General features: G+C 36.3%; 1 protein-coding gene and 2 pseudogenes across 12 annotated transcripts in view; 2 read left to right on the forward strand and 1 right to left on the reverse strand.

Moving 5' to 3' along the window:
* Positions 1–26,520, reverse strand: part of CEP85L (centrosomal protein 85L) — a 256,166-nt gene that overhangs the window by 36,632 nt on the left and 193,014 nt on the right. For all 12 annotated transcript variants that reach the window (XM_078369983.1, XM_002746905.6, XM_035296582.3 and 9 more), the window contains 2 exons: positions 22,983–23,100; positions 2,625–2,804 (listed from right to left, as the gene is read on the reverse strand). In XM_078369983.1, coding sequence (XP_078226109.1) covers positions 2,625–2,804; positions 22,983–23,100 — 298 coding nt within the window. The remainder of the gene's footprint in view (positions 1–2,624; positions 2,805–22,982; positions 23,101–26,520) is intronic.
* On the forward strand, positions 15,225–16,224 carry LOC144582283 (bromodomain-containing protein 7 pseudogene; annotated as a pseudogene).
* LOC118152965 (bromodomain-containing protein 7 pseudogene) lies at positions 16,194–16,800 on the forward strand (annotated as a pseudogene).

The following is a 26,520-nucleotide window of genomic DNA, read 5'->3' on the forward strand; positions in this document are numbered from 1 at the left end:
CCAAGAAAACCCTAGGACTCATCCAAAAAGCTCCTAGATCTGATAAATGAATTCCGTAAAGTTTCGAGATACAAAATTAACGTACACAAATCAGAGGCTCTGCTATTCACCAACAGCGACCAAGCTAAAAATCCAATCAAATACTCAATCCCTTTTACAACAGCTGTAAAAAAATAAAACATTTGGAAACGTACCTAACCAAGGAGGTGCAAGATTTCTACAAGAAAAACTACAAAACACTACTGAAAGAAATCATCAATGACATAAATGGAAACACATGTCATGCCCATTGTTCATGGATGGGTGGAATCTATATTGTGAAAATGACCATATTGTCAAAAGTAATCCATAGATTCTATGCATTTCCCATCAAAGTACCATCATCATTCTTCACAGAACTAGAAAAAACAATCCTAAAATTCATATGGAACCAAAAGAGTCTGCATAGCCAAAACAATACTAAGCAAAAGAATAAATCTGTAGGCATCACACTGTCTGACTTCAAACTATACTAGATGGCTATAGTTACCAAAACAGCATGGTACTGATACAAAAATAGGCATATTAGATCAATGGAACAGAATAGAGAGCCCAGAAATAAACCTAAATACTTGTACCCAACTGATCTTTGAAGAAGCAAACAAAAATATCATGTGGGAAAAAGATACCCTATTAATAAATGGTGCTGGGATACTTGGCAAGCCACCACCCTTCAAGAAGAATGAAGTTGGGTCCTCATCTCTCACTTTATACAAAAATCAACTCAAGATGGATCAAAGATATATATCTAACACCATAAACCACAAAAATTCCAGAAGATATAACAACATTGAAAAAACTCTTCCAGACACTAGCTTAGGCAAAGAGTTCATAACGAAGAACCCAAAAGCAAATGTAACAAAAATAAAAATAAATAGATGAGGTCTAATGAAACTAAAAGGCTTCTGCACAGCAAAAGAAATAATCATCAGAGTAAACAGTCCATAAAGTGGGAGGAAATATTCACAAACTATGCATCTTACAAAGGACTAATATCCAGAATCTACAAGGAACTCATACAAATAAACACAAAGAAAAGAAATCCCATCGAAAAGTGGGCTAAGGACATAAATACACAATTCTCAAAGATATACAAATGACCAAAAACCATGAAAAAAATGTTCGATATCACTAATAATCAGAGATATTCAAATTAAAAACACAATGAGATACCATCTTATTCCTGAAAGAATAGCCACAATTTAAAAATTAAAAAAAAATAGATGTTGGCATAAAATAGGAATGTTTTTACACTGCTGGTGGGAATGTAAACTAGTTCAACTATAGAAAACAGTGTGGAGACTCCTTAAACAACTACAAGTAGAACTACCATTTGATTCAGCAATCTCACTACTAGGTATCTGTCCAGAGGAATAGAAGTCATTATATAAAAAAGCACTTACATATGCATATTTATAGCATCTCAGTTTGCAATGGTAAAAATATGGAACCAGCCTAAATGCCCATTAACCAATGAATTGTTAAGAAAATGTGGCATGTGTGTGTGTGCCTGTATACACCGTGAAATACTACTCAGCCATAAAAAGGAACAAAATAATGTCATTCACAGCAATCTGGATGGAGTTGGAGACCATTATGCTAAGTGAAGTAACTCAGAAATGGAAAACCAAACATCCTATGTTCTCACATTTAAGTGGGAGCTAAGCTATGAGGATGCAAAAGCACAACAATAATATAATGGATTCTGGAAACATGGGGGGAGTAAGTGAGATAGATAAAAGACTACGCACTGGGTAGAGTGTACACTGCTTTGGTGTCAGGTACACACCAAAATCTCAGAAATAACCATTGAAAAACTTATTTGTGTAACTGTAACCACCTGTTCCCCAAAAACTATGGAAATAAAATTAAAAAAATAAAGTAAGCACTGATGAACAAGAAAAAAAAATCATGGTGACCAGCTCTATGACCACTTGAATGGGAGGCTCAATAGAATAGTAAGCTGAGTAGATTAAAAGAGAAGTCTAAAACCAGTCCTGCCACTATGCAGCTCATGGATCTGTATCTCTTCAATATATTAGGGCTAGCATATGTCCTACTTAATCTTGAATGATAGTAAAAGGGAATAAGATGAAATACATAAGAATAGTTTTAATAAAGGCAGAAATATTGTGTGTGTGTGTGTGTGTGTGTAGTTAGTATGCATGTCTGTGTATTTGGCTTTTATCTTCTTATTCTGAATCAGGAGCTTCAGTTTAATAACTTAAGTTGCATCACTATTAAAAATAGGCCAGTTTCATTTACCAACCCTTTATGCCCAACATAACCAAAAAAATGAAATCACAGACTCAATAAGGAAAAGGAGAACAGTTATTTGGTGTAGGCAACTAATTTTTAAGATTTTACTATTTGTTAGAAAAATATACAAGAGCATTTCTATCCTTCAAGAAAATCCTTGGAATTTTGCAGATAGTAGAGGGTTTCTCAAAAGTTACTACAAAATTAATCATCTCCACATAAATGTATATATAACCTGGTATGATACCTGACAGGGTAAATGACAGACAAATTAATAGGTTGAGGAAATGTTGTTGACCTAATTCAACTTTATTACAAATACCTACTTTTTCTTCCAGTTTCTTCTTCTCTTCACTAAATAGGCTTAGTCTTTGTTTGAGAAACTCATTAAGCTGTAAAACTTCTTTCTCAGTAGATGTAAGCTTTTGCTCAAATTCCCCTTGTTGGGAATGGGAAACTGATTCCTCTGAAAATGGTGTCTGGAGTGAAGTGTTCTCATATTGTGGCTATTAGGAAAGAAAAAAAGAAGGTAAGACTTTAAAAGTTTGTCTTGAACAAATGGGAAGAAATTAGAAATGAAGTATAATATAAAGAGTACATATAGGCTGTATGAACAGACACACCTTGATTTAAATGCCAGCTTTCTTGCTTCCTAATTATGTACCATAATTTAAGCAAATTACTTACCACCTCAAAACCCCGGTTTTCTCATCTATAAAACAGAAACAATAAAGTCTACTTTGCAGTGTTTTTTGAAGATCAAGTATATAAGGTTCCCAGCGCATAGGAGAAACTTCATGAAAGACAGCTATTATTTAGTTTAAAAGTATAATTCAACATGTAAATAGTACATTATATATATTAATCACATAAAAGTCAAAGTTCTAGGTAAATAAATAAAAACTAAAAAAAAATTTCTTCACAGGTAATCATTTCCAGCTAACACTAAATTCAATATGCATTAATAGAATGTTTCTCTAACTAGAAAGTAAGATCCATGAATCAGGAATTCTTGTCCATCTCAAGGTGTCTATCTTATATTCCCTATTGCATAGAAAAATGTCTAGCACAAAGTAAGCACTCAAAAAATAACTGTTGAACGAATAAATGTATTATTGCTTCTATGACCAAGGCTTTGAAGAAAATTCTTTTCAAGGGGAAGATATTCCCTCTCCCCCATGTAGGATTAAAACCTGGAAGAGGAAGGAAGGAAATAAAAATATTCTTCAAACAAATCAGAATGTGGTAAGTGCTGCAAAAGATATCAACAAAGTACGATAAAAGCAAAGAAAGAGATTATTTTTCTATTTCTTCAAAAGGTATTTACTAAGCACATATGTGAGGCTTTGTGCTAGGTGTTGAGGAATCAGTTAATAAAATAAGGTCCCACCAGTTTAATGTGTCACACATACAAAAAGATCAAAAAAAGACAATGGAAACTAAGTGTTAAGACAGTTCTATGTGCAGTAGCTAAAGGAGGGTGTTACAGAGGTAAACTTGAACTAGGCCTTGAAGAACTGATACTTTCCCAAAAGGTAGGCATGAAATTTAACTATTACATAAATAGCATTTATCATGTGCAGGCTATTTCAAAGATGGCAGACTCATACTTTACAAACTCAAATTTTAATCAGAGGCACAAGAGAAGCCCTTGGATGATTATAATATAAAACATAATTAATATGGTAGACAAATAAAGGCCATGTTAAGTACAAAGATTTGGGAGGAGGTAGGATACATAAAGACATTGAGAGAATGAGGAAAAGGCTTTTCTGGAGTGGCAGCTTTTAAGACAGATTTTGAAAAATAGGGAGATTCTGGCAAGAATGGAAAAAGGAACAAAGGCATTCTAGAAAGAACATTTTTAAAAAGGTAAAAAGTATATATACAGAGTATCACGTCATGTTTATAGGTTACAAGAGGACAGAATAAAAGGAAAACTTAAAAATCTAGGTTGCACCCTTCTTGTAGAATTCCAGGAATTGTGAATTTGGCTTTGTGACTCTCTGTATTCCCTGGCATTCAGTTTAGTGTCTAGAATCTCAGCAAGTCTGATGAAAGGGAAGAGAAAAGAGGAAAAAGACAGGAGAGTGCTAGAACAAATAGGACAAAGCTAGAAGCAGTGAATAAGATTCACTGAGAATGAATATGGATATATCATTTAAAGAAATTATTCTAATTTAGCTGAAAAGAAACAAGAAACTGAAATAGAGCATGGAGAACAGAATGAAGAACTGGAAGCAGAGTGAGAGAATTTTTTAAAAATGATTGTTTAAGATGTGAATGGAAAATAAATGTTAAAGATAACCAAGGTTTTAAGATTTTGAGTCAAAGTAACATGGAAGATTATATTCTGGGTAGAATTAAATATACAGAAGAGAGGTAGATATGGAACTCAGAAAGACGGCTAGGGTACAAAACTATAAAACAATAAAGACTTCCAGTTTCTAACCTGGCATGTAAAGAGATCAGATGTCACCACTCGGTTTATAAATAAGTAAATAGCTGAAAAAACTGAAATATCAACAAGTCTTCCAAAATTTGTCAGAGAAATGAGGTCACAGGGCAAGCTGCTGCCTCCAAAACTGGAAAAAAAGGATAGGTAGAAACAGAGGATCATAACCTAATAAAACAAAAACCCATAAGCAGAAGACCCAGGGTAGGGAAGTCTGTAACTAATAAATTGCTAGAGGCTTGGAGTAGACAAATCTGAGAGTTAAAAATTCCAAGGGGATACCATCATACAGGAGGCCTCCATATTTCCGTGAGTTTTACCTCCAGGAGTTCTACAAGATCCTCATTGAGTCAGAGAAAAATTATCTCCTGTTTCTGGCATGGGGAGGGAAAAAGGAACCATGAAAAATACACCAGAGTATTCTGTGCTTAAATATGCCTGCCCTCAGGAGAAACTATTTTACCAGAGCCTGAAGTGCTGGGATTTTATCAGAGCTTAACTTAGTTGGGGTAAAAGGAAATAACCCAACTCCAGACAACTCCAGCCTTTCACATAGAGGAAAGTTAATATAAAAATCAAGCCTCTTTGGCCTTCCCTATGGAAATACCAACTCCATCACCCTCCTGCCATCCTGTCCTACCTAAGGGTAGGGAAAGAAAAAAAATCTTATAAAACTGAAGTTCACAATCCAGAGGAATAAATTCACCAAAAGACTGAGACCTAATCATTGGACTAAAGAATACTTCCCCTTCCCTGCACACTTTACCACTGTTTTACTAAAGCTCTGTTTACCACACTTAGTAAACCTAGGCCATCACGCTGACTTTCAACAAAAATTACAAGGCACACAAAACGGCAAAAAACACAGTTTGAAGAGACTGAAAAGCATCAGACACACAGTCAGATATGGCAAGAATAACAATTATCAGACAACTAGACAATTAGATCTGACAACTAGAATTAGTATGATTATGATAGAAAATGTAGACAGCATACAAGAACACAGAGATAATGTAAGCACAGAGATAAAAATTGTAGAAAAGAATAAAAAAGAAATGCTTAAGATTGAGAACACTAACAGAAATGAAGAATGCCTTTGAGGAACTCATTAGGAAAGTAGACCCAGCTGAGGAAAGAATGCCTGAACTTGGGGATATGACAATAGAAACCTCCAATACTGAAAAAGAAAAAACTTAACACAATGTACAAACTGTGAAAAATACTACAAAAGGTATAGATACATGTAATGGGAATAATAGGAGGAGAAGAAACAGAGAACAGATGCTGTATTTAAAGCAACAGTAACTATTTCCCCAAATTAACATCAGACACCATATTATAGATCCAGAAAGGCCAGAAAACACCAAGTAAGACAAATCTGAAGGAAAAAAAACACAACTAGGCATATTATATTTAAACATCAGAAAAGCAAAGATAAACTCCTGAAAAAAGCCAGACGAGGGAGGAAACCTCACTAATAGAGAAACGAAGGTAAGATTTACATCCAACTTTGCCTCAGAAACCATGTAAACATGGAGAGTGTTGAGAGAATCAAACCAGCAGCCTAGAACTCTGTATGGCCAGGGTCCCCAGCCCATGGCCTATTAGGAATGGGTTGCACAGCAGGAGGTAAGCAGTGGGTCAGCAAGTAAAGCTTCATCTATTTTTATAGCCACTCATCATGGCTAGCATTACCTCACAAGCTCCGTCTCCTGTAAGATGAGCTACAGCATTAGATTCTCATAGGAGCGTGACCCCTATTGTGAACTGTGCATGTGAGGGAACCAGGTTGCACATTCCTTATGATAATCTAATGTCTGGTGGTCTGAGGTGAAGCTGAGGCTGTAATGCTAGCACCAGAAAGTGGCTGCAAATACAGGTTAACATTAGCAGAGAGGTTTGACTGCACAGAGGCCATAACAAATCAATTGCTTGCACATTCATATTGAAACACTATCAGTGAGTGACAAGCAACAATTAAGCTTCATCTAGTGGCAGTCTTTACAGTGGCAAGTGAGTTGATGTACTTCAATTATACAGTTGTATCTAGTGGCAGGCTTTACCTAGAATCCAACACTTATTTTAGCTTGAGTAAGGCCTGCCCATTATTTTATTTCCCTCTTCCATCCATGCCTCTTTCCCACTCTGTGCACTTGTCTCAGTCACAGTCTTGGTAAGCCCACAAGCTAATCCTAGCTAAAATGAGTAAAAAACAAATGTCACTGGAGAGCTTCTTCAAAAGAAGGAAAGATACAATGATGAGACAGCAGAAGACTCTAAGACTGCCAACAGGAAGAAAGGTACATTTAAAAGAAAATATCAAAAGTCCTACTTAAATTATGGGTTCATTGCAACAGGTGATTATGTTCTCCAAGCCCACTTTGTATATGTGGTGACCACGATCTAACAAAGCCGTGAAAAATTCAAAACTAATTCGTACCAGGCACCTTGCATTAAAAGACTTTGGAGTTTTCAAAACAAAAAAAAATATGAATACAAAGAACAGAAGCAATTACTGAAGGCCACTATATTATCAAATGTGCCTGCAATGAGAGAATCATTCCTAGTGGCTAAAGCAAGGAAGCCTGAAATGGTTTGACTGTATCCCCACCCAAATCTCATCTTGAACTGTAGTTCCCATAATCCCTGTGTGTCATGGGAGGCACCCAGTGACAGGTAATTGAATCATGAAGGTAGTTACCCACATGTTGCTATTCTTGTGACAGTAAATAAGTTATCATGAGATCTGATGGTTTTATAAGGGGCTTTCCTGCCATCATGTAAAGAAGGACATGTTTGCTTCCCTTTCTGCCATGAATATAAGTTTCTGAGGCCTCCCCAGCCATCTAGAACAGTGAGTTGATTAAACCTGTTTTCTTTATATATTACCCATACTCATATATTTCTTCATAGCAGCGTGAAAACAGACTAATAGAGTAAATTGCTGCCAGGTAGTGGGGTGCTGCTGTAAAGATATCTAAAAATGTGGAAGCAACTTAGGAACTGGGTAATAGGCAGAGGCTAGAACAGTTCAGAGGGCTCAGAAGACAGGAAGATGTGGGAAAGTCTGGAACTTCCTTGAGACTTCTTGAATGGCTTTGACCAAAATGCTGATAGTGGTATGAACAATGAAGTACAGGGTGAGGTTGTCTAAGATAGAGATGAGGAACTTTTTGGGAACTGAAATAAAGGTAACTCCTGCTGTGTTTTAGCAAAGAGACTGGAGGCATGCATATTGCCCCTGCCCTAGAGAGCTGTGAAACTGTGAAAAAGTATGAGGTGACTTAAAAGTATCTGGTGGAAGAAATTTCTAAGCACCAAAGCATTCAAGAAAAAAATGTTTGCAATCCACCCATCTGACAAAGGGCTAATATCCAGAATCTATAAAGAACTAAAACAGATTTACAAGAAAAAAACAGACAAACCCATTCAAAAGTGGGCAAAGGGCATGAACAGACACTTTTCAAAAGAAAACATATATGAGGCCAACAAACATACAAAAAAAATGCTCATCGTCACTGGTCATTAGAGAAATGCAAATCAAAACTACATTAAGATACCATCTCATGCCAGTTAGAATGGTGATCATTAAAAAATCTCGAGACAACAGATGCTGGAGAGGATGTGGAGAAATAGAAACACTTTTACACTGTTGGTGGGAGTGTAAATTAGTTCAACCATTGTGGAAGACAGTGTGGTGATTCCTCAAGGACCTAAAAATAGAAATTCCATTTGACCAGCAATCCCATTACTGGGTATATATCCAAAGGATTATAAATCGTTCTGTTATAAAGACACATGCACATGTATGTTCACTGCGGCACTGTTTACAATAGCAAAGACCTAGAACCAACCCAAAAGCCCATTGATGATAGACTGGACAAGGAAAATTTGGCACATGTAAACCATGGAATACTATGCAGCCATAAAAAACGAGTTTTGTGTCCTTTGTAGGGACATGGATGAATCTTGAAATCATCAATCTCAGCAAACTGACACAAGAACATAAAATCAAACACCACATGTTCTCACTCATAGGTGGGTGTTGATCAATGAGAACACATGGACACAGGGAGGGGAGTATCACATACCGGCATCTGTTGCAGGGGACTAGAGGAGGGACAGTAGGGAGGTAGGGAGGTTGGGGAGGGATAACATGGGGAGAAATGCCAGATATAGGTGACGGGGGGATGGAGGCAGCAAACCACATTCCCATGTATGTACCTATGCAACAATCCTGCATGATCTGCACATGTACCCCAAAACCTAAAGTACAATAAAAAACATATTTTTAAAAAAAAAGAGGTGACTTGGGTGCTCTTAAAAGCATTTCATTTTATGTATTCACAAAAATATGGTTTAGAATTGGAACTTATGTTTAAAAGGGAAGCAGAGCAGCAGAACATAAAAGTTCAAAATATTTGCAGCTTGACAACATGATAGAAGAGAAAAACCCATTTTCTCGGGAGAAATTCAATCCAGCTACACAAATTTGCATAAATAACCAGCCAAATGTTAATCACCAAGACAATGGGAAAAATATCTCCAGGGCATGTCAGAGGTTTTCACAGCAGCTCCTCCCATCACAGGCCAAGAGTCTAGGAAGAAAAAATGGTTTCATGGGCTGGGCCCAGGGTCTTGCTGCTTTGTGCAGTCTTGGGACGTGGCACCCTGCATCCCAGCCATGGCCAAAAGGGGCCAAGGTACAGCTCAGGCCATGGTTTCAGAGAGTGATGGCCCCAAGTCTTGGCAGCTTCCACATGGTACTGAATATGTGAGTGCCCAGAAATCAACAATTGAGATTTGGGAACCTCTGCCTAGATTTCAGAGGATGTATAGAAACACAGCAGAAGTTTACTGGAGGTGTGGAGCTCTCATGGAGAACCTCTGCTAGGGCAGTGAAGAAAGAAAATGTGAAGTTTGAGTCCCAACAAAGAGTACCCACTGGGCACTGCCTAGTGGAGCTATGAGAAGAGAGCCACCATCTCTCAGACCCCAGAATGGAAGATCCACTAACAGCTTGCACCAAGCACCTGAAAAAGTAGCAGACACTCAATGCCAACCCATGAAGGCAGCCAGGAGGGCGGCTGTACCCTGCAAAGCCACAGGAGTGGAGCTGTCCAGGCCATGGAAGCCCATCTTTTGCATCAGTGTGACCTGGCTGTGAGACATGGAGCCAAAGGAGATAATTTCAGAGCTTTAAGATTTGACTGCCTTGCTGGACTTTGGACTTGCATGGGACCTGTAGCCCCTTCATTTTGGCCAATTTCTCCCATTTTGAACAGGTGTATTTACCCAATGCCTGTACTCCCATTGTATCTAGGAAGTAACTAACTTGCTTTTGATTTTACAGGCTTATAGATAGAAGGAAACAACTTGCCTTGTTTCAGATGAGGCTTCTAACTTGGACTTTGGGTAATGCTGAAATGAGTTAAGACTTTGGGAAACTGTTGGGAAGGCATGATTGTATTTTAAAATGTGAGGACATGAGATTTAGGAGGGGCTGAGATGGAATAACATGGTTTGGCTGTGCCCTACCCAAATTTCAACTTGAATTATAGTTCCAATAATCCTCATATGTTGAGGGAAAGACTCAGTGGGAGGTAATGAATCATGGGTGCAATTACCCCCATGCTACCATTCTCATGATATTGAATGAGTTCTCCTGAGATCACTAATGGTCTTGTAAGGGGCTTTTCCCTCTTTGCTTGACACTTCTTCCTTCCATCATATGAAGAAGAATGTGTTTGCTTCCCCTTCCACCATGAATGTAAGTTTCCTGAGGCTTCCCCAGCCAGGCAGAACTGTGAATCAATTAAACCTCTCTCCTTTATAAATTATCCAGTCTCAGGCAGTTCATTATAGAAGCATGAGAATGGGCTAATACAAAGCCCTGTACTGTTGGTGAAGAGATGATTCTGCTGGCTACCAAGGACATATGTCATAAACTCTTAGGAAAGGCTGCAGTTCAAAAGGTGCTATGTGTTCCTCTTTCAGCTAACACCGTAACTAGATGAACTGATAAAACAGCAGAAGATACTGAGGCACAACTCTCAAAGAGGATTAATGAGTCACTGTGGTATGCAATCCAGGTTGAAAAGTCTATCAATGTTGACAAGGCAATAAGGCTTGTTTTTGCATGACATATTTTTCATGAAGATGTGCATGAGCATATGTCATATCCACTTTTATTGCCAACCAACACCACAGCTGCAGAACTATTCAAGTCTTTGAATGATTACATACCAGAAAAACTGAATTGGTCATTTGTGTCAGTATACACACAGAGAGGCTTCCATTACTGGATATCTTTCTGTTTCAAGATTTAGGTCAGATGGTTGCTTCTGCATGTGAATCCACACATTGTGTCACCCATAGAGAAATGTTGGCTAGATGAAAAATGTCACCTGAACTTAGCAACATTTTTCAGAATATAATAAAATTATCAACCACATTAAAGTACATGCCCTTAACTCACATCTGATGGCACAGCTCTATTAGAAGATGGATGCAGGGCACACACATCTTCTCTTATACACAGAAGTGATTGCTTTCTAAAGGTAGATCACTGGCCAGGGTTTTTGAGTTATAAGAGCCACTCCAGAAATTTCTTTCAAAAAAACCCCTGGCAACACATTTCAGTGACACAGAATGGGTAACAAAATTTGCTTATTTACATGACATATTCAGCCTGCTCAATGAACTCAATCTGGTCTGTCACTTCAGGGGAGAATGACAACTGTGTTTAAGTCAACAGATAAAGTGGCTGCATTCAAAGCCAAACTAGTATTATGGGGACAATGAGTGAACACTGGAATTTTTGACATTTCAAACATTAGCAGAGATCTTGAAACAGACTGAGCCAGGGCCTTCTTTCTCCCAGCTAGTACATGGATCAGCTATCTCAGCTTTCTAAAGAGTTTGAGCATTATTTCCCAACCACAGAAAAACAAATGCGACCCATTTGTAAATTGCTAACTCAATCAACTTTGTCTACACTAGAAGAGAATCAACTCCTTGAGACTGCAAATGACAGTGGCCTTAAAACTATGTCTGAGATCACTTCAAATCTCCATACATTCTGGATTAAAGGCAAGGCAGAATATCCTGAGATTGCCACAAAAGCAATGAAAAGCCTGCTTCCATTTCCAACATCCCATCTTTGTGAAGCACAGTTTTCTGCAGTGACAACAACCAAAACGAGATTACGGAGTAGACTGGACATAAGCAACAGACTTTGGATGTCACTGACTCCCAGCACTTCCAGATGAGACTGTCTAGTTGCAGGAAAACAAGCTCTGGCCTCCCACTGATTCTACATTATGGCAAATTGTTCAATTATTTCACTGTATATTAAAATTTAATCATAATAGAAATAAGGTATACTATAAATTTAATGTGCTTGAATCATCCCAAAACCACATTCCCTCCCCAGGTCTGTGGAAGAATTGTCTTCCTTGAAATCAGACGCTGGTGCCAAAAAGGTTAGGGACTGCTGCTGTACACTGTGAAGTTATCTTTCAAAAGTGAAAGAGAAAGACTTATATAGAAAAAAATTGAAGGATTGTGTGGCCTGTATATCTGCTTTGCAAGAAATGTTGAAAGCCTTCAGAGAGAAGGGAAATGGCATAGGTCAGAAACTCAGATCCAGACAAAGAAAGCAACAGCACTGGAGAAGAAATAAGTGAAGATAACATTTTAAAAATCTGTATTATTCTTACTTAATTGATCTAACAAGCGACAGTTTTTCAGTAACAGCAACAATGTAATCATTAATGTATATTTCTGTGTATTTGTGCATATATGTATACACATGCTTATGTATGGTTATGAATAAGTGAAATGACTGATAACAATAATACAAGGGATGAGAAGGAAGATGAAAGAATCAGAAGTATTTTGTTACCATATGGCACTTATTATAAGGTACACTTCACTACCTTCGGGTGTATAGGGTTACTTGACAGCAGACTTCGATTAGTTGCAAATGTATATGAAAACTGTAGGGCAACCACTAAAGAATGTAAAAAGGGAGGTATAATAAAGTAAAAAGAGAAAAATGAATCAATATAAAATGCTCAATTAAAATGACTGGGCAACAGTAGGCTCATGCCTATAATCCCAGTACTTTGGGAGGCTGAGGCAGGAGGATCACTTAAGGTCAGGAGTTTGAGACCAGCCTAGGCAACATAGTGAGATGCTCATATCTAGAAAAAATAAAAATAATACAAATTATAAAAGACAGAAAGTGTGGAACATTGCCAAAAAAAAACCTACAGCTAAGCATCAAAATACATGAAACAAAAACTGATAGAACTGCAAGATGAAACAGATTAATCCACTATCGCAGTTGGAGATTTTAACAAGTGTACAAGAAATGGGACACATCTAGCACTGTGAGAGGCCGAGGCAGGTGGATCGCTTGGGCCCAGGAGTTTGAGACCACCCTGGGCAACACAGAGAGACCCAATCTACTAAAAAAAAGAGAGAGAGAGAGAGAAAGGAAGGAAGGAAAGAAAAAAAGAAAGGAAAAGCAGGGAGGGAGGGAGGAAGGGAGGGAAAGAGAAAAGAAATGGACAGATCCAACAGGCAGAAAATCAGTAAGGATGTAGTTGATCACAACAGTCCCATCAATCAATTAACTGTAACTGACATCTGTAGACTACTCATCCAAAAACAGCATTACAAATTCATCTCAAGCTCACCTGGAACATTCACCAAAACAGACAACACTCTGGGCCATAAGATACACCTTAAGAAATTTAAAAGATAAAAAATCATCCAATGTCTGCTGTCAGACCATAGTGGAATTAAACTAGAAATCAAAAACAGAAAGACAGCTGGGAAATCCCAAAATACCTGGAGATTAAACAACAAACACACTGCTACATATGCATTTAAGTTAAAGAGGAAATCTCAAAAGAAATTTAAAAATGTCTTCAACTAAATCAGAAGGAAAATACAACCTATCAAAATTTGTGGTATCCAGTGAAAATAGTACTTAGAAATTGTTATAGCACTGAATGCAAATATAAGAAAAAAAAAACTAAAATAAATCATCTAAGCCTCCACCTAGGAAATTAGAAAGAGAATATTAACTAGAAAAAGTAGAGATAATTAAATCTGAAATAAGCCAAACAAAAGAAACTGCAAGTTCAATGTCTGAAAATCAATTAAGGTACTCCATCACCAACAGGCTAAAGAAGAAAAATCATGATTATGTCAAATCTAGAAAATGCATTTGACAAAATCCAATACCCATTCATGATTAAAAAATCTCAGGAAACTAATAATACAAGGGAGCATCTTCAATTTAATAAATAGCATATACAAAAAACTATATTTAACATTATACTTAGTAGTGAGAAACTCAAAGCTTTCTCACCAAGATCAAAAAGCATGCAAGGATGTCCCCTCTCACTACTGCTTTTCAACATCATTCTGGAAATGCTAGCTAATGCAATAAGACAAAAAGAGTAAATAAAAGGTATACTGATTGGAAAGGAAATCAGAAATAAAACTTTGTTCACAGATAACATGATCATCTTTATAGAATGTCAAAAAGAGTCCACACAAAAAAACTCCTGGCTGGGTGCAGTGGCTCATGCCTGTCATCTTAGCACCTTGGAAGGCCAACCAGGAGGATCACTTGAGCCTAGGAGTTCAATACCAGGCTGGGCAACATAGTGAGATGTTGCCTCTACTAAAAAAAGAATTTTTTTTTAAGATTAGCCAGGCATGGTGGCACATGCCTGTACTCCCACCTATTCAAGATGCTGAGGCAGAAGGATTGCTTGAACCCAGGAGTTGGGAGGCTGCAGTGAATTATGACTGAACATACAACTATACTCCAGCCTAGGCAACTGAGCAATATCCTGTCTCAAACAAACATCTTGAATGGGGTGTCTATTCTACTTCTTGTTTGGATAAAGAGCTTGTGTGAGGTTTCTCAGGAGGCAAGTCCTATCTCATTGGGGCATGACACTGGAAGTCTTTTTCTGCCTCATTCTCCACATGGTCTCGCTTACTTTTAATCCTCCTCAATTCTGTGTTTTCTCTCGTTTTCTTCCCCCGGAACTGGCTTCTCTCCTTTCTCGTTTTCTGCTCTCTGTCCTTGTGTTTGTCATGATTATTTTTGTCTTCAAAGAGGCTGAAGTCATGCCCCGAACTGCCTGTGGAGAGTTCAGTAACTGCTTTCCCTTCCACTTTGAGGACCAGCTTCAGGGGCTTTTCCACTTTCTCTTTGTTAGAGGTGTTTGTCTGACTTGTGCTTCTTGCCCATGTCCGACCAGGCCCTGGTGCCCACCTCCCATGCCAGGTCCAGGCCTTGCGGTGCCACTTCTGGTCCAGGCCAGGCAAGCTGGAGGGTAGGAGCAGGTCCTTCTAAACCTTGTGCCACGATGCAGGGGGTTGGGGTGCACAGGCCCCTCTTGACAAGACAGCGTGTGAGACCCAGCTGGAGCCTGAGAGAATGAATCAATGGATGAGACAACTGCAGAGAAAAGAGCCAAATGCTTTATTTTCATTTACTGTGACTGATTTTATTGCTCCTGGCTACTCCATGATCATTAAACACCCAATGGATCTTAGTACCATGAAAGAAAAGATCAAGAACAATGACTATCAGTCCACAGAAGAACTAAAGGATAACTTCGAACTAATAGGTACTAATGCCATGACTTACGACAAACAAGAGACAACTTATTATAAAGCTGCAAAGAAGCTGTTGCACTCAGGGATGAAAGTTTTTAGCCAGGAAAGAATTAAGAGCCTGAAGCAGAGCACAGACTTCACAGATGACTTGCAAAAAACTTGAAAGCAGAAAGACAGAACAACATCTCATAGAGTGGAGAGGATAGAGATTACTGGCTGAGAGAGGACTCTGGAGATGCCGAAGCACAAGACTTCAAGAGTCTCAGCAATGAAAATAAAAAGAAAGATGAAGATATGCTTAAAGATAAGTTTAAAAACAATAATTTAGAGAGAGCAGGCACAGCTTGACCGCACTGTGAAGGAATCTAGAGGAAAGCTGACCGGTAGCTTGTTAACAGTCAATGGGAATTTGAAAGAAGAAAACCAAATGGAACGAGAAGATTGGAACTTCTCCATCCTGTGGATCCCACTGTAGGAAAGCCAGGCTAATGCCCTGTGAGACTGGGAATGACAACTGGAAGACTTCAGTCTGAAATGAATACTTTGCATGGGTTCAAAGAGGATAAAAGGTACAAAGTAACCACAATGTTATATTTCAATTATGGACCCTAGAGTTCCTATGTACCATATTATGACTACAAGTTTACAAATATCAGCAAGGATGATTTAGATTGAATCTATTCAACCTATGGGGAAGAATCTGATCTTTGAAGCAATTTTAGCATCTAGGAATTTTTGACCACATGCCAAGATTATCCATATATTATGACAGATAGCTGGATGTTATAACAAAAGGAGGGTATTCCCAGGGTCCTGGAGTTGGAGATGTCTTGGTTGAATTCCTTGACTTTACTGGACAGAAAGGAAAAAAAAAAAGAAAAAGAGTTAGAGATGTCATCATCTGAAAACGAAGTCCATACTAGGGCACTTGACACAGCAAAAGAGATAGAGATTACAGAAATAGAACCGCAGGATGTTTGGACTACACTACTCAAGACATGCTCACAGCACTGAAAGCAGTAACAAACTTTGTTGCTCCAGTTAAGTTTCTGACTCTTGAAGAAGCTAAATTATTCTAGAAGAAACTTGATGAGACCAGCAAATTGTTCAGGAGGCTCCAGGATACCCACCATGAGCATTTGAACACCAGACACTCTCCCAATACGATGTCTCTTGGGTTCCAATGCATTTTGCTGAACAGATGACCAATAATCTTAAAAGAACTTGCACAGCAAGTAACTCTAGGTGATATCGTAAGCATGTATGGACTTTGAAAAGCAATGGGGATTTCCATTCCTTCCTCTATCATGGAAAACAACTTTGTAGATTTAACAGAAGATCTTGGAGAATCTAGAAAAATGGATGTTGCTGAGTGTGGACCTGGTGAGAGTTGAGGCTGCCTAGTATTTGATTATATATTCTGTACATACTTTTTCATTCTTAACTTAAAAACACTTTTCACAAGATATTAAATATTTGTAAATTGTGTTTTTAATTAAACTTTGGAAAAGTGAAAAACAAAAAACACTTTCCTGGAAATAATTATGGCAAGGTGGCAGTAATACAACATTAACACACAAAAGTCAATCATTTTTCACTATATCAACAACAAACAGATGAAATATAAAAATTAAAAATTCATTATCATCTATATTAGCAACCAAAAAATAAAATAGGCATAAATCTAACAACATATATTCAAGATCCATATGAAGGCAGCTATAAAACTCTTCTTAAAAAAGTTCTAAGAACTAAATAAGTGAATACATATTTCATGTTCATGGATAGGAAGACTCCATATTGTGAACACGTTAGTTCTTTCCAATTTGATCTATAGGTTCAACATAGTCTGAATCAAAATCCTACCACGTTACTTAGTGGATCCAATAAATTGATTCTAAGTTTATATGGGGAGACAAAAGAACCAGAATAGGTATCACAATATTAAAGGAGAACAAAGTTGGAGTACTGACACCACCCAACTTCAAGACTCACAGTAAAGCTACACTAATCAAAACAATGCGGTATTAATGATAAAATATACAAATTAATCAATGCAACAAAATAGAGAGTTCAGAAATAGGGACACAGAAATATAGTCAACTGATCTTTAACAAAGGAGCAAATGCAATACAGTGGGGGAAAAATGCCCTTTCAACAAATGGTGCTGAACAATTGCCACATACAAAGAAAACAAAAAAAGAATCTAGACACACACCTTGTATTTTTTACAAAAGTTAAATCAAAATGCATCACAGAACTAAATGTAAAACACAAAACTATAAAACTCCTTTAAAAAAAAAAAGAAAGAAAAGAAAAAGTAGGAAACCTAGGTGACCCTGGCTATAGCAATGACTCTTGAGCTATAACATCAATTCTGAATCCATGAAAGGATGAATTGATAAGCTGGACTTCATTAAAATTAAAAACAATGGCAGGAGAATGAAAAAACAAGCCACAGATCAAAAGGAATTATTTGTAAAAGACACATCTGATCTAAAAAACAAACCAAAAAAAAGCCCCCTTGTTATCCAAAATATAGAATTAACAGGCTGGGCATGGTAGCTCATGCTTCTAATCACAGCACTTTGGGTGGCTGAGGCAGGCAGAGGCCAGTAGTTCAAGATCAGCCTGGCCAACCTAGCAAAACCCTGCCTCTAACTAAAAATACAAAAATTAGCTGGGTGTGGTGGTTTATGCCTATAGGCCCAGCTATTCAGGAGGCTGAGTCAGGAAAATCACTTGAACCCAGGAGTCAGAGGTTGCAATGAGCAAAAATCACACTACTGCGCTCCAGCCTCAGCAAGAGAGAGAGACCCTGTCTCAAAAAAAAAAAAAAAAAAAAAAAAAAAAATCAATCATACCTAATGACAATTCCATTTAAAAAATAAAAACAAAAAAACAAAAACAAGATCGCAGAACTTCTAGATAGCTGAATATGTGGAAGTTCCCTCCTGAAGGGTGCCACCCCGAAGATGACATGGAAGCTCTGTATTCCTTATCTCATACCTCCCCCTATGCATCCCTTCAATCTGGCTGTTCAACTGTATCTTTTCTAATATCCTTTGTAACAAATGGGTAAGTACAAATAAAATGTTTCTGAGTTCTAGCAAGTTAATCAAACCCAGGGAGGGGGTTTTGTGAACTCTGATTTATAGCCAGTTAGTAAGAAGCATCTGAAACTTGCAATTGGGATCTGAAGTGGAGGGCAGTCTTGTAGTATGAGGCCTCAATCTGTAGAGACACTATCTCTACAAATACAGTGTCAGAATCTGAAGTGGATGACAGATATCCACATGGTGTCTGCTGGAGAATACACAGAACTGACTGCTAGCTCTGTAGGAAAACAAATACCACAAATGTGGTATCAGAAATATCGTGCTGAGTAGAGAGCAGACAGTGGGCAAAATGCATCTTTGGTTTTCCCTATATCACTATAGCAGCTTTACTCATAACTGGCAAAACTTGGAAATAATCAAGATAGCTGTAGGTCAACGTTGTACATGTGGAAGGATATGGAGGATATGGGAAATCTTGGTACTTTCCATTCAATTTTTTAGTGAGCCTAAAACTGCTCTAAAATATTAAGTCCATAAATTCTTAAAGAGTTAACACAGGTGGTCTGGGCACAGTGGCTCATGCCTGTAATCCAAGCACTGTGAGAGGCCAAAGCGAGCAGATCATGAGGTCAGGAGTTCGAGACCAGCCTGGCCAACATGGTGAAACCCCGTCTCTACTAAAATACAAAAATTAGCTGGGTGTGGTGGCATGCACCTGTAACCCCAGCTACTCAGGACGCTGAGGCAGGAGAATCACTTGAACCAAGGAGGCAGAGGTTACAGTGAGCCAAGATCACGCCTCTGAACTCCAGCCTGGGCAACAGAGTGAGACTCTGTCACCAAAAAAAAAAAAAAAAAAAAAAGGTGGAACATTATTCAGTACTAAAAAAAAAAAATGAACTATCAAGCTATGAAAGATAGAGGAAATGCATACTACTAAGTAAAAGAAGCCAGTTTAAAAAGAGATGGTCTGACAAGTATATACTATATGATTGCAATTACATGATATTCTGGGAAAGGCAAAACTATAGAGAAAATAACAAGTTCAATGGTTGCTAAGGGTCCAATGGGTTGAACAGGCAAAGCAAAGACAATTCTTAGGGTAGTGAAACTACTCTGCATGATACTATAAAGGCGGATACATGCCATTACTAATTTGTCAAAACCCTTAGAATTTACAACACCAGGAGTGAACCCTAACATAAACTATGGGCAGAAATCATTCTTTGCTTTTGTGTCCCCAGAATTTAACACAGTCAATGTTTGATGTTTTGTTGAAGACGCTCATCTGTAATGGAGGGACTCAATGTTCATTAGTACAGATTTGGTGGTAGAAACAAAAAAATTGAAGAAAAAATAAATAGAAAAAAATATAAATGGAAAGAAAAAGAATAAAATGGAAAGAAAAGAAATGATGCATCAATGAAACTTAATAGTAACTATTATTTGGTTGGCCTTTTCAAGGTACACATATATACAGAAAGAAGAGACCTCTTTCTTCAATTAACGAAAGAAAAAGGGTTCCTTCATATTTTATTTTTTCCACAAAGGCCTCTTAACCACAGATGAAAATTTAGGTACAAATAGAAATACAAACTACCCCCTGCTTCTACCAATCTATCATTAAAACCATCCAGAAAGTTTGGATTATAGAATAAAGACATGATTCTCATTCTCTGCCTATAAGACTGAGTGATATCTACTTCCAAGGTCATCTTAATTGTAAGGTCAGTCAGATTTTTAATAAGCAAATAGAATTTACTTCTTAAGAGTATGTTTTCAATCTATAAATTCATTTAAAATGTTACTTTTATTTATTTACTCGAACACATACTAATTTTAATAATTATTATTAAAAGCATAATTTTCTTTGTCTAGTGTCTATAGAAGAATTAGGATGAATATGTTATGGTTTGGAAAAATGTGCCTATACAAAATGCTATGCATAAAAAATTGAATCATTGAAAGATCCAAGGTAAAAAAGAAATACCTTTGCTAAAGAAACATTTTATTATCATATCTGTTGTTTCTTCTAAGCCTCACCATTTTATTTGCTCTCTGTATCTATCTGATAAAAGTTTATCTCATATTATTTATCATACTCATTTTGTATTTAAGATTTTTCTTGTATTCTTTTATGAATTGCTCTCATTTATTAAAATCAGATTTCTCAAGAATATTTCAATTCCTCACATACTTCAAAATACTAGTATAATTTTTAACAACCTCTTTTACATACCCTTCCAAATATTAATATTTTTATTTGCCCTTGCACACTGACTTGGAGAGCCATCTACTGGCCTGATGCTGTGTCAAAAGAACATGTGCTTCATCTTTTAGATACGTATTTTTTTACCTGCTTTCAGTCATGATAATTACATAATTAAAGTAAAGCCTTTATTCAGAATGACAGAATGTTAAAGAGAAACTGAATGGTTCTACCAAAATGCTGTTATTAAACCCAGATACACTACTTCCATAGTATAGAAATACTATTTTCAAATATCTGTATGCTATTAATTCTCAGTAGTGCACCATAAAGCCTTGCTATCATGTGCTAGAAGTCCAAGATGAGACCAAATTATAAAAAGGCATTTTGAGCTATTCATAACTAAAGTATAAAAGGCAAGTTGGAATCTCTATGTTAAGTGCCTCTGAGTTATTTTCTCATCAATATTTTCTGACTTTAATATACCAATGTCTCTAGTATTTATAAACAATACGTTTGAAGATATAATGAAGAAAACAATTCCCCTTAACTTAAAATATAGGAATAAAGGCCCTAATGAAGAGAATACCACCACCACCAAAAATCCACAAATATAAGTATATACCACCACAAAATTATCAGCCCTCACCTTAGATCCCAGTAAGTATGCCAACAGTCTGTTTTCTTTTCGATATAAACAAATCAATATAAAGTTCATATCTTTAAAAAAATGCAAATAATGTTTAAGGAAAGCCCTTTAAATAAATGAGTAATAATTAGGGAACGTAGCCATTGCAGTCATATAAATTTTGTTATCAGGCCTCACAGACTCTGTATCTGTGTTCCACTTAGACTATACTCTCCTTATGGGCAAAATTAACCTCATTTACATTTCTATTCATTTACATTTTTTCATACATTTCTATTCATTTACATTTCTATTTACTGTCTAACGTACAGTGAATGCAAATAAATTTAGAAGAAACAGACAAACTTGTTTTCCTATATGGTCTCTCTCTCTGTAAGTTTTGAGATCCATGAAAGCAGGAACTATTTTTCATTTTTGTGACATCAAAATTTAGCACAGTAGATGTTAACTCATTGTTTGGTTAAATAGGCTCATTTGTAAAGGTGAGATGCATTTATAAAATACTCATTAGAATCAGATTTCATGGTAGAAAAAATTAAATAAAGGAAAAATAATAATATAAACAGAAAACATTATGACAAATTTGGAAAATGTATTTTCAAATTAAATTCTAGACAGAAAGGTAATTTCCTTCATATATAAAGGGTTCCAAAAAACAATAATCCAAAACCTAACATAAAAAAAGAGCAAAGGATATGAAAAGACAATTAACGGAAAAAGAAATATGAATGGGCCTTTAAATTTATAAAAAGAAATATAAATTACTCTTAAGAGAAATACATATTAAAACCATATGACCATATGGAGATAAATCCCACCTGTCTTTTATATAAGACCTACTACTAGAAGGACAAAAATCCAGAAGTTTAATAACACACTCTGTTAGCATGGCTGAGGGTTGAGGAGGGGGACAGTAAGGGTTTTTATACACTGCTCTCCTACAGAGCAATTTGACAGTAACAGTAAAAATCACAAACTCATACAACACCTAGAAATTTAACTTACAACTCAAATTTTGATGAGTACGGGACAGGTAGAATAAATTATGCTATCTCCATAAAATGAAAAATTAAATAGCTGCAAAACCAAAGGAAAGGGGTGTTATCTAAGTAATGATAGGAAAACAATCATTGTGTTTTACACAATTTTTATATAATATAAAGAAAAAAAGCAAGATGCCAGATAATGTACAATTCTTACAGTAGAATAAATTAGGCTATCTCCATAAAATGAAAAATTAAATAGCTGCAAAACCAAAGGAAAGGGGTGTTATCTAAGTAATGATAGGAAAACAATCATTGTGTTTTACATAATTTTTACATAATATAAAGAAAAAAAGCAAGGTGCCAGATAATGTACAATTCTTACACTTTTTAAATGTAGAAGAAGGATAAAACACATTTGTATCTGCTTGTGATATACATCAACTCCAGAAGGATACACCAGAAACTGACAGTAGTTCCTGTATGTGTGTAGAGAGTGGTGTGCAATCTGGACAGATGGAAGGCTGTAGGTGGACACCTTTTAACATATATACAAATAAATGTAAGTCATGTGAATACATTAAATTGATTTAAAATTTCCTTATATTACAAGATAAGTATATTATTAACACAAGCTTTACTACGAAAACAACTGCAAAATTCTCTATAATCTTACCTCCAAACTAGGCACATAAGAATCCCCAGAATTTACATAATGTCCTAACACAGCATGTTGAGCCCATAATTCATTATTCCTTATCCTCTCATGCAGGTGAGTAATTTGTTGCTTCTGCCTGCAAAACACAAATTAAGGTCACATTATAAGTAATACTTTTCTAATAGAGAGAAGAACCTTAAGTAGCCTAATAATTTTACATTAGAATATAAAAGTATTATCAATTTAAAAATCATAATAGAAAATCTCTTTAAAACAAATACCATGTAGGGAATTAGGTAAAAATTTATACTGTAGAGTACTGCTACAACGTAGTCTTTTGTAGAATATTCCTTGTAGATTATAATAGTCACACCTTGCTTTCTTCAACAATTCATAGCTTGCTTAAGCAAGTTATTTAATTTCTGAAAATATGTATGCTTACAAGCTTTAAAACTGTGTCAGGCACGATACTAACAGCTTTGTATGCAGTATCTCTCATCTTCAAAAGTTTAGTAAGTCTCAATGAAGTTTTGAAGGAGAGCTTTTAAAGAATAAAAGAAAAACAGTATGAGTAAACAAACAGCTCGATGTTTTCCAAAATTACTTACAAAGTAACTTTTGGAACAAGTAGGTTGTATGTTTAAGGCTGAATCAAAAGACCTTGTTCCTCTCAGAATCATTTTTTTGAAATTTGCTAACCTTTAAGAAAACCCATATGTAAAACACTAAATAGGAGGTAAGTTAGAAGAGATTAGTCATATAACACTTCAAATAATTTAAAGCTGTACAAAAAGAAAAAAAAAAAAAAAAAAAAACAAAACAACCATCCTTTTCCAGCCAAGATGGAGTAGCAGGCAGGGACTAGTTTTGCCCTCCTGACTGAAACAATTTTTTTAAAAAGACAAAATACAGAAAATGAAGACTCTCAAGGCATTGGCCATCAGGCAATTGAGAACAGTAATCTCTCAAAGATAGGTAACTAATGAGGTGGGCCCTATGATGGGCTGGAAGTATTTTCAAGCCCCAGCACAAGAATGGTGGTCTCCCTGAATTGAAGAGATAAAGCTGAGAATCTGGGGAACCAAGGCAACTGTAATTAGTTCACAGTACTGGATGACCCTTGGGAGTATGGCTGAATGCTAATTAATACAGACATGAGGAAACTACTGAAGGTGTGTATAGAGTGGAAGGGCAACCAAAAAAAGATTAGAGGGAACAGTGCTTCAGGGTACGGTGGAATTACTGGCTATTCCCAACTGCCAGAATAAAAAGCTTCATGATTCCCAGGGCATCAGCAATTCTCAAATGGGGGCAATTTTGAAACCAGTGAAATAGTAGCAACATCCGTAGACATTTTTGATTTTCACAATTGGGGCAGAATGTTACTGGCATCTAGTGAGTAGAAGCCAGAGATACTACTAAATGACTACAATGAACAGGATAGTGACCCTCAACAATTAAATCTGATCCAAAAAATCAACAGTGCTGAAGCTGAGAAACCCAAGGTTTGTAAGAGAAGTCTTGTTTCAATGGGGCAAAAGCCCTTTATAAAACAGCTCTAATGCCACCTAACAAAACTTAAAAACAAAAACTGATTCCCAGAATAAAGCTCAGGAATACAAAAATGTAACATCAAAAACAAGTTAAAATTCATAATGGCTGACATCAAAAAATGATCAGTAGTACAGAAAAATATAACTCACAATAAGAAAATCCAACCAACTGAAAGTGAGCTAGAACGGACATAGATGTTAGAATAGACAAGGATAGTAAATCAGTTATTATATTCATATGTTTAAGGAGAAGAAAGATTGAATATATGAAGTAGAGACATACAAGACAACATACTGAATGGTGATTAAAAGATTAGACATTACAGCACAAATGTACAGTGAATTTTAAAACAGCAATAGAAACTATCCAAAAAGAAACACATAGAGAAAAACAAACAAACAAATAAAAAAGCTCAGTGAGCTATGAGATTATCATAAGAGACCAAATATATGCATAATTGGAATCCCTAAAGAGGAGGTAAGAAGGTGCAGGGGTTGGGAGGAGGGGGCAGAAAAAAATATTCGTAGAAAACAGGCCAGAATTTTTCCAAATCTGATGATAACTATACTCCTACAGATTCAAGAAGCCCAGTGAGTCTCAAATAAAAGACGAAGACAACTAACCCAAGGTACATCTAAATCAAATAGATTACAGTGATAAAATCTTATAAGCAGTCAGAAGGAAAAAAGATAAATCCATTCAAGGAGACAAAGATAAAGAGGATGGCAAATTTCTCAACTGAAATAATATTATCAGTAAGACAATGAAGTATTTTAAATACTACAATTTAAAAGCTCTCAATCTAAAATCTTTGACATAAGAAAAATTTTAAAAACAACATAAAGAGCATACAAAAAAACCCATTAACCTATAATACTTTACTCATGGAAAATATTTTTTTAAAGGTGAAATAAATATCTTTTTGGGGGGACTTAAAAGCTGAAATAATTCATCCAACCCCAGACTTCAACTACAAGAAATGATAAAGGAACACCGTCAGGCAAAAGAACAATATGCCAGGTGAAAACCTGAATTTACAGAAAAGAAAGAAGAATTCCAGAAATGATAACCACATGGCCAAATACATAAGATATTTTTCTTATTATTTAAATCTCATTAAGAGATCGTAAATTACGTAATGAGAGACAAAAAATATAATTTATATCCAGGTTGTATAACCTTTGTAGATTAGAATGTATGACAAAATAGCTCAAAGGCTAGAAGAGGAAAAAAAATTGGAGTATACTTTTCTTACACACATTATACATGAATTACTTGAAGAGAGACTGCTATACTTTAAAGAAGTGTATTATGAATGCTAAAGCAATCATTATAACAATATAACAGAGTTGTAGCTAATATTACAATAAAAGAGACAATGGGAATTATAAAAAAAAAATTCAATTAGTTCAAGAGAAGGCAAAGGGGAACAAAGAACAGATGGGACAATTAGAAAAAAAAAAAAAAAAAGGCCGGGCAAGGTGGCTCACATCTGTAATCCCAGCGCTTTGGGAGGCCAAGGCGGGCGAATCATAAGAGTTCAGGAGTGCAGACCAGCCTGACCAGCATGGTGAAACCCCATCTCTACTAAAATCACAAAAATTAGCCAGGCGTGGTGATGGATGCCTGTAGTCCCAGCTACCTGGGAGGCTGCAGCAGGAGAATGGCTTGAACCCAGGAGGCGGAGATTGCAGTGAGCAGAGATCGCGCCATTTCACTCCAGCATGGGCAACAGAGCAAGACTCCGTCTCAAAAAAAAAAAAAAAAAAAAAAAAAAAAAAGGAGAAAACAACAAATAGCAAGATTAGAAATTTAAACTTGACCATATCAATAATCATAACATGTAAATGGTTTAGATACTCCCAATCAAAAGGCAGACATTGTCAGAATGTATAAAAAGTAGGACCTAACTATACACTATCTACAAGTAAGAAAATCATTCTGAACATAAGAACACAAACAGGTTAAAAGTAAAAGGAGGAAAACCAGTGCTAAAAATAAC

The sequence above is a fragment of the Callithrix jacchus genome, chromosome 4 (assembly GCF_049354715.1).
Source record: "Callithrix jacchus isolate 240 chromosome 4, calJac240_pri, whole genome shotgun sequence".
In the NCBI taxonomy this organism is placed as follows: Eukaryota; Metazoa; Chordata; class Mammalia; order Primates; family Cebidae; genus Callithrix; species Callithrix jacchus.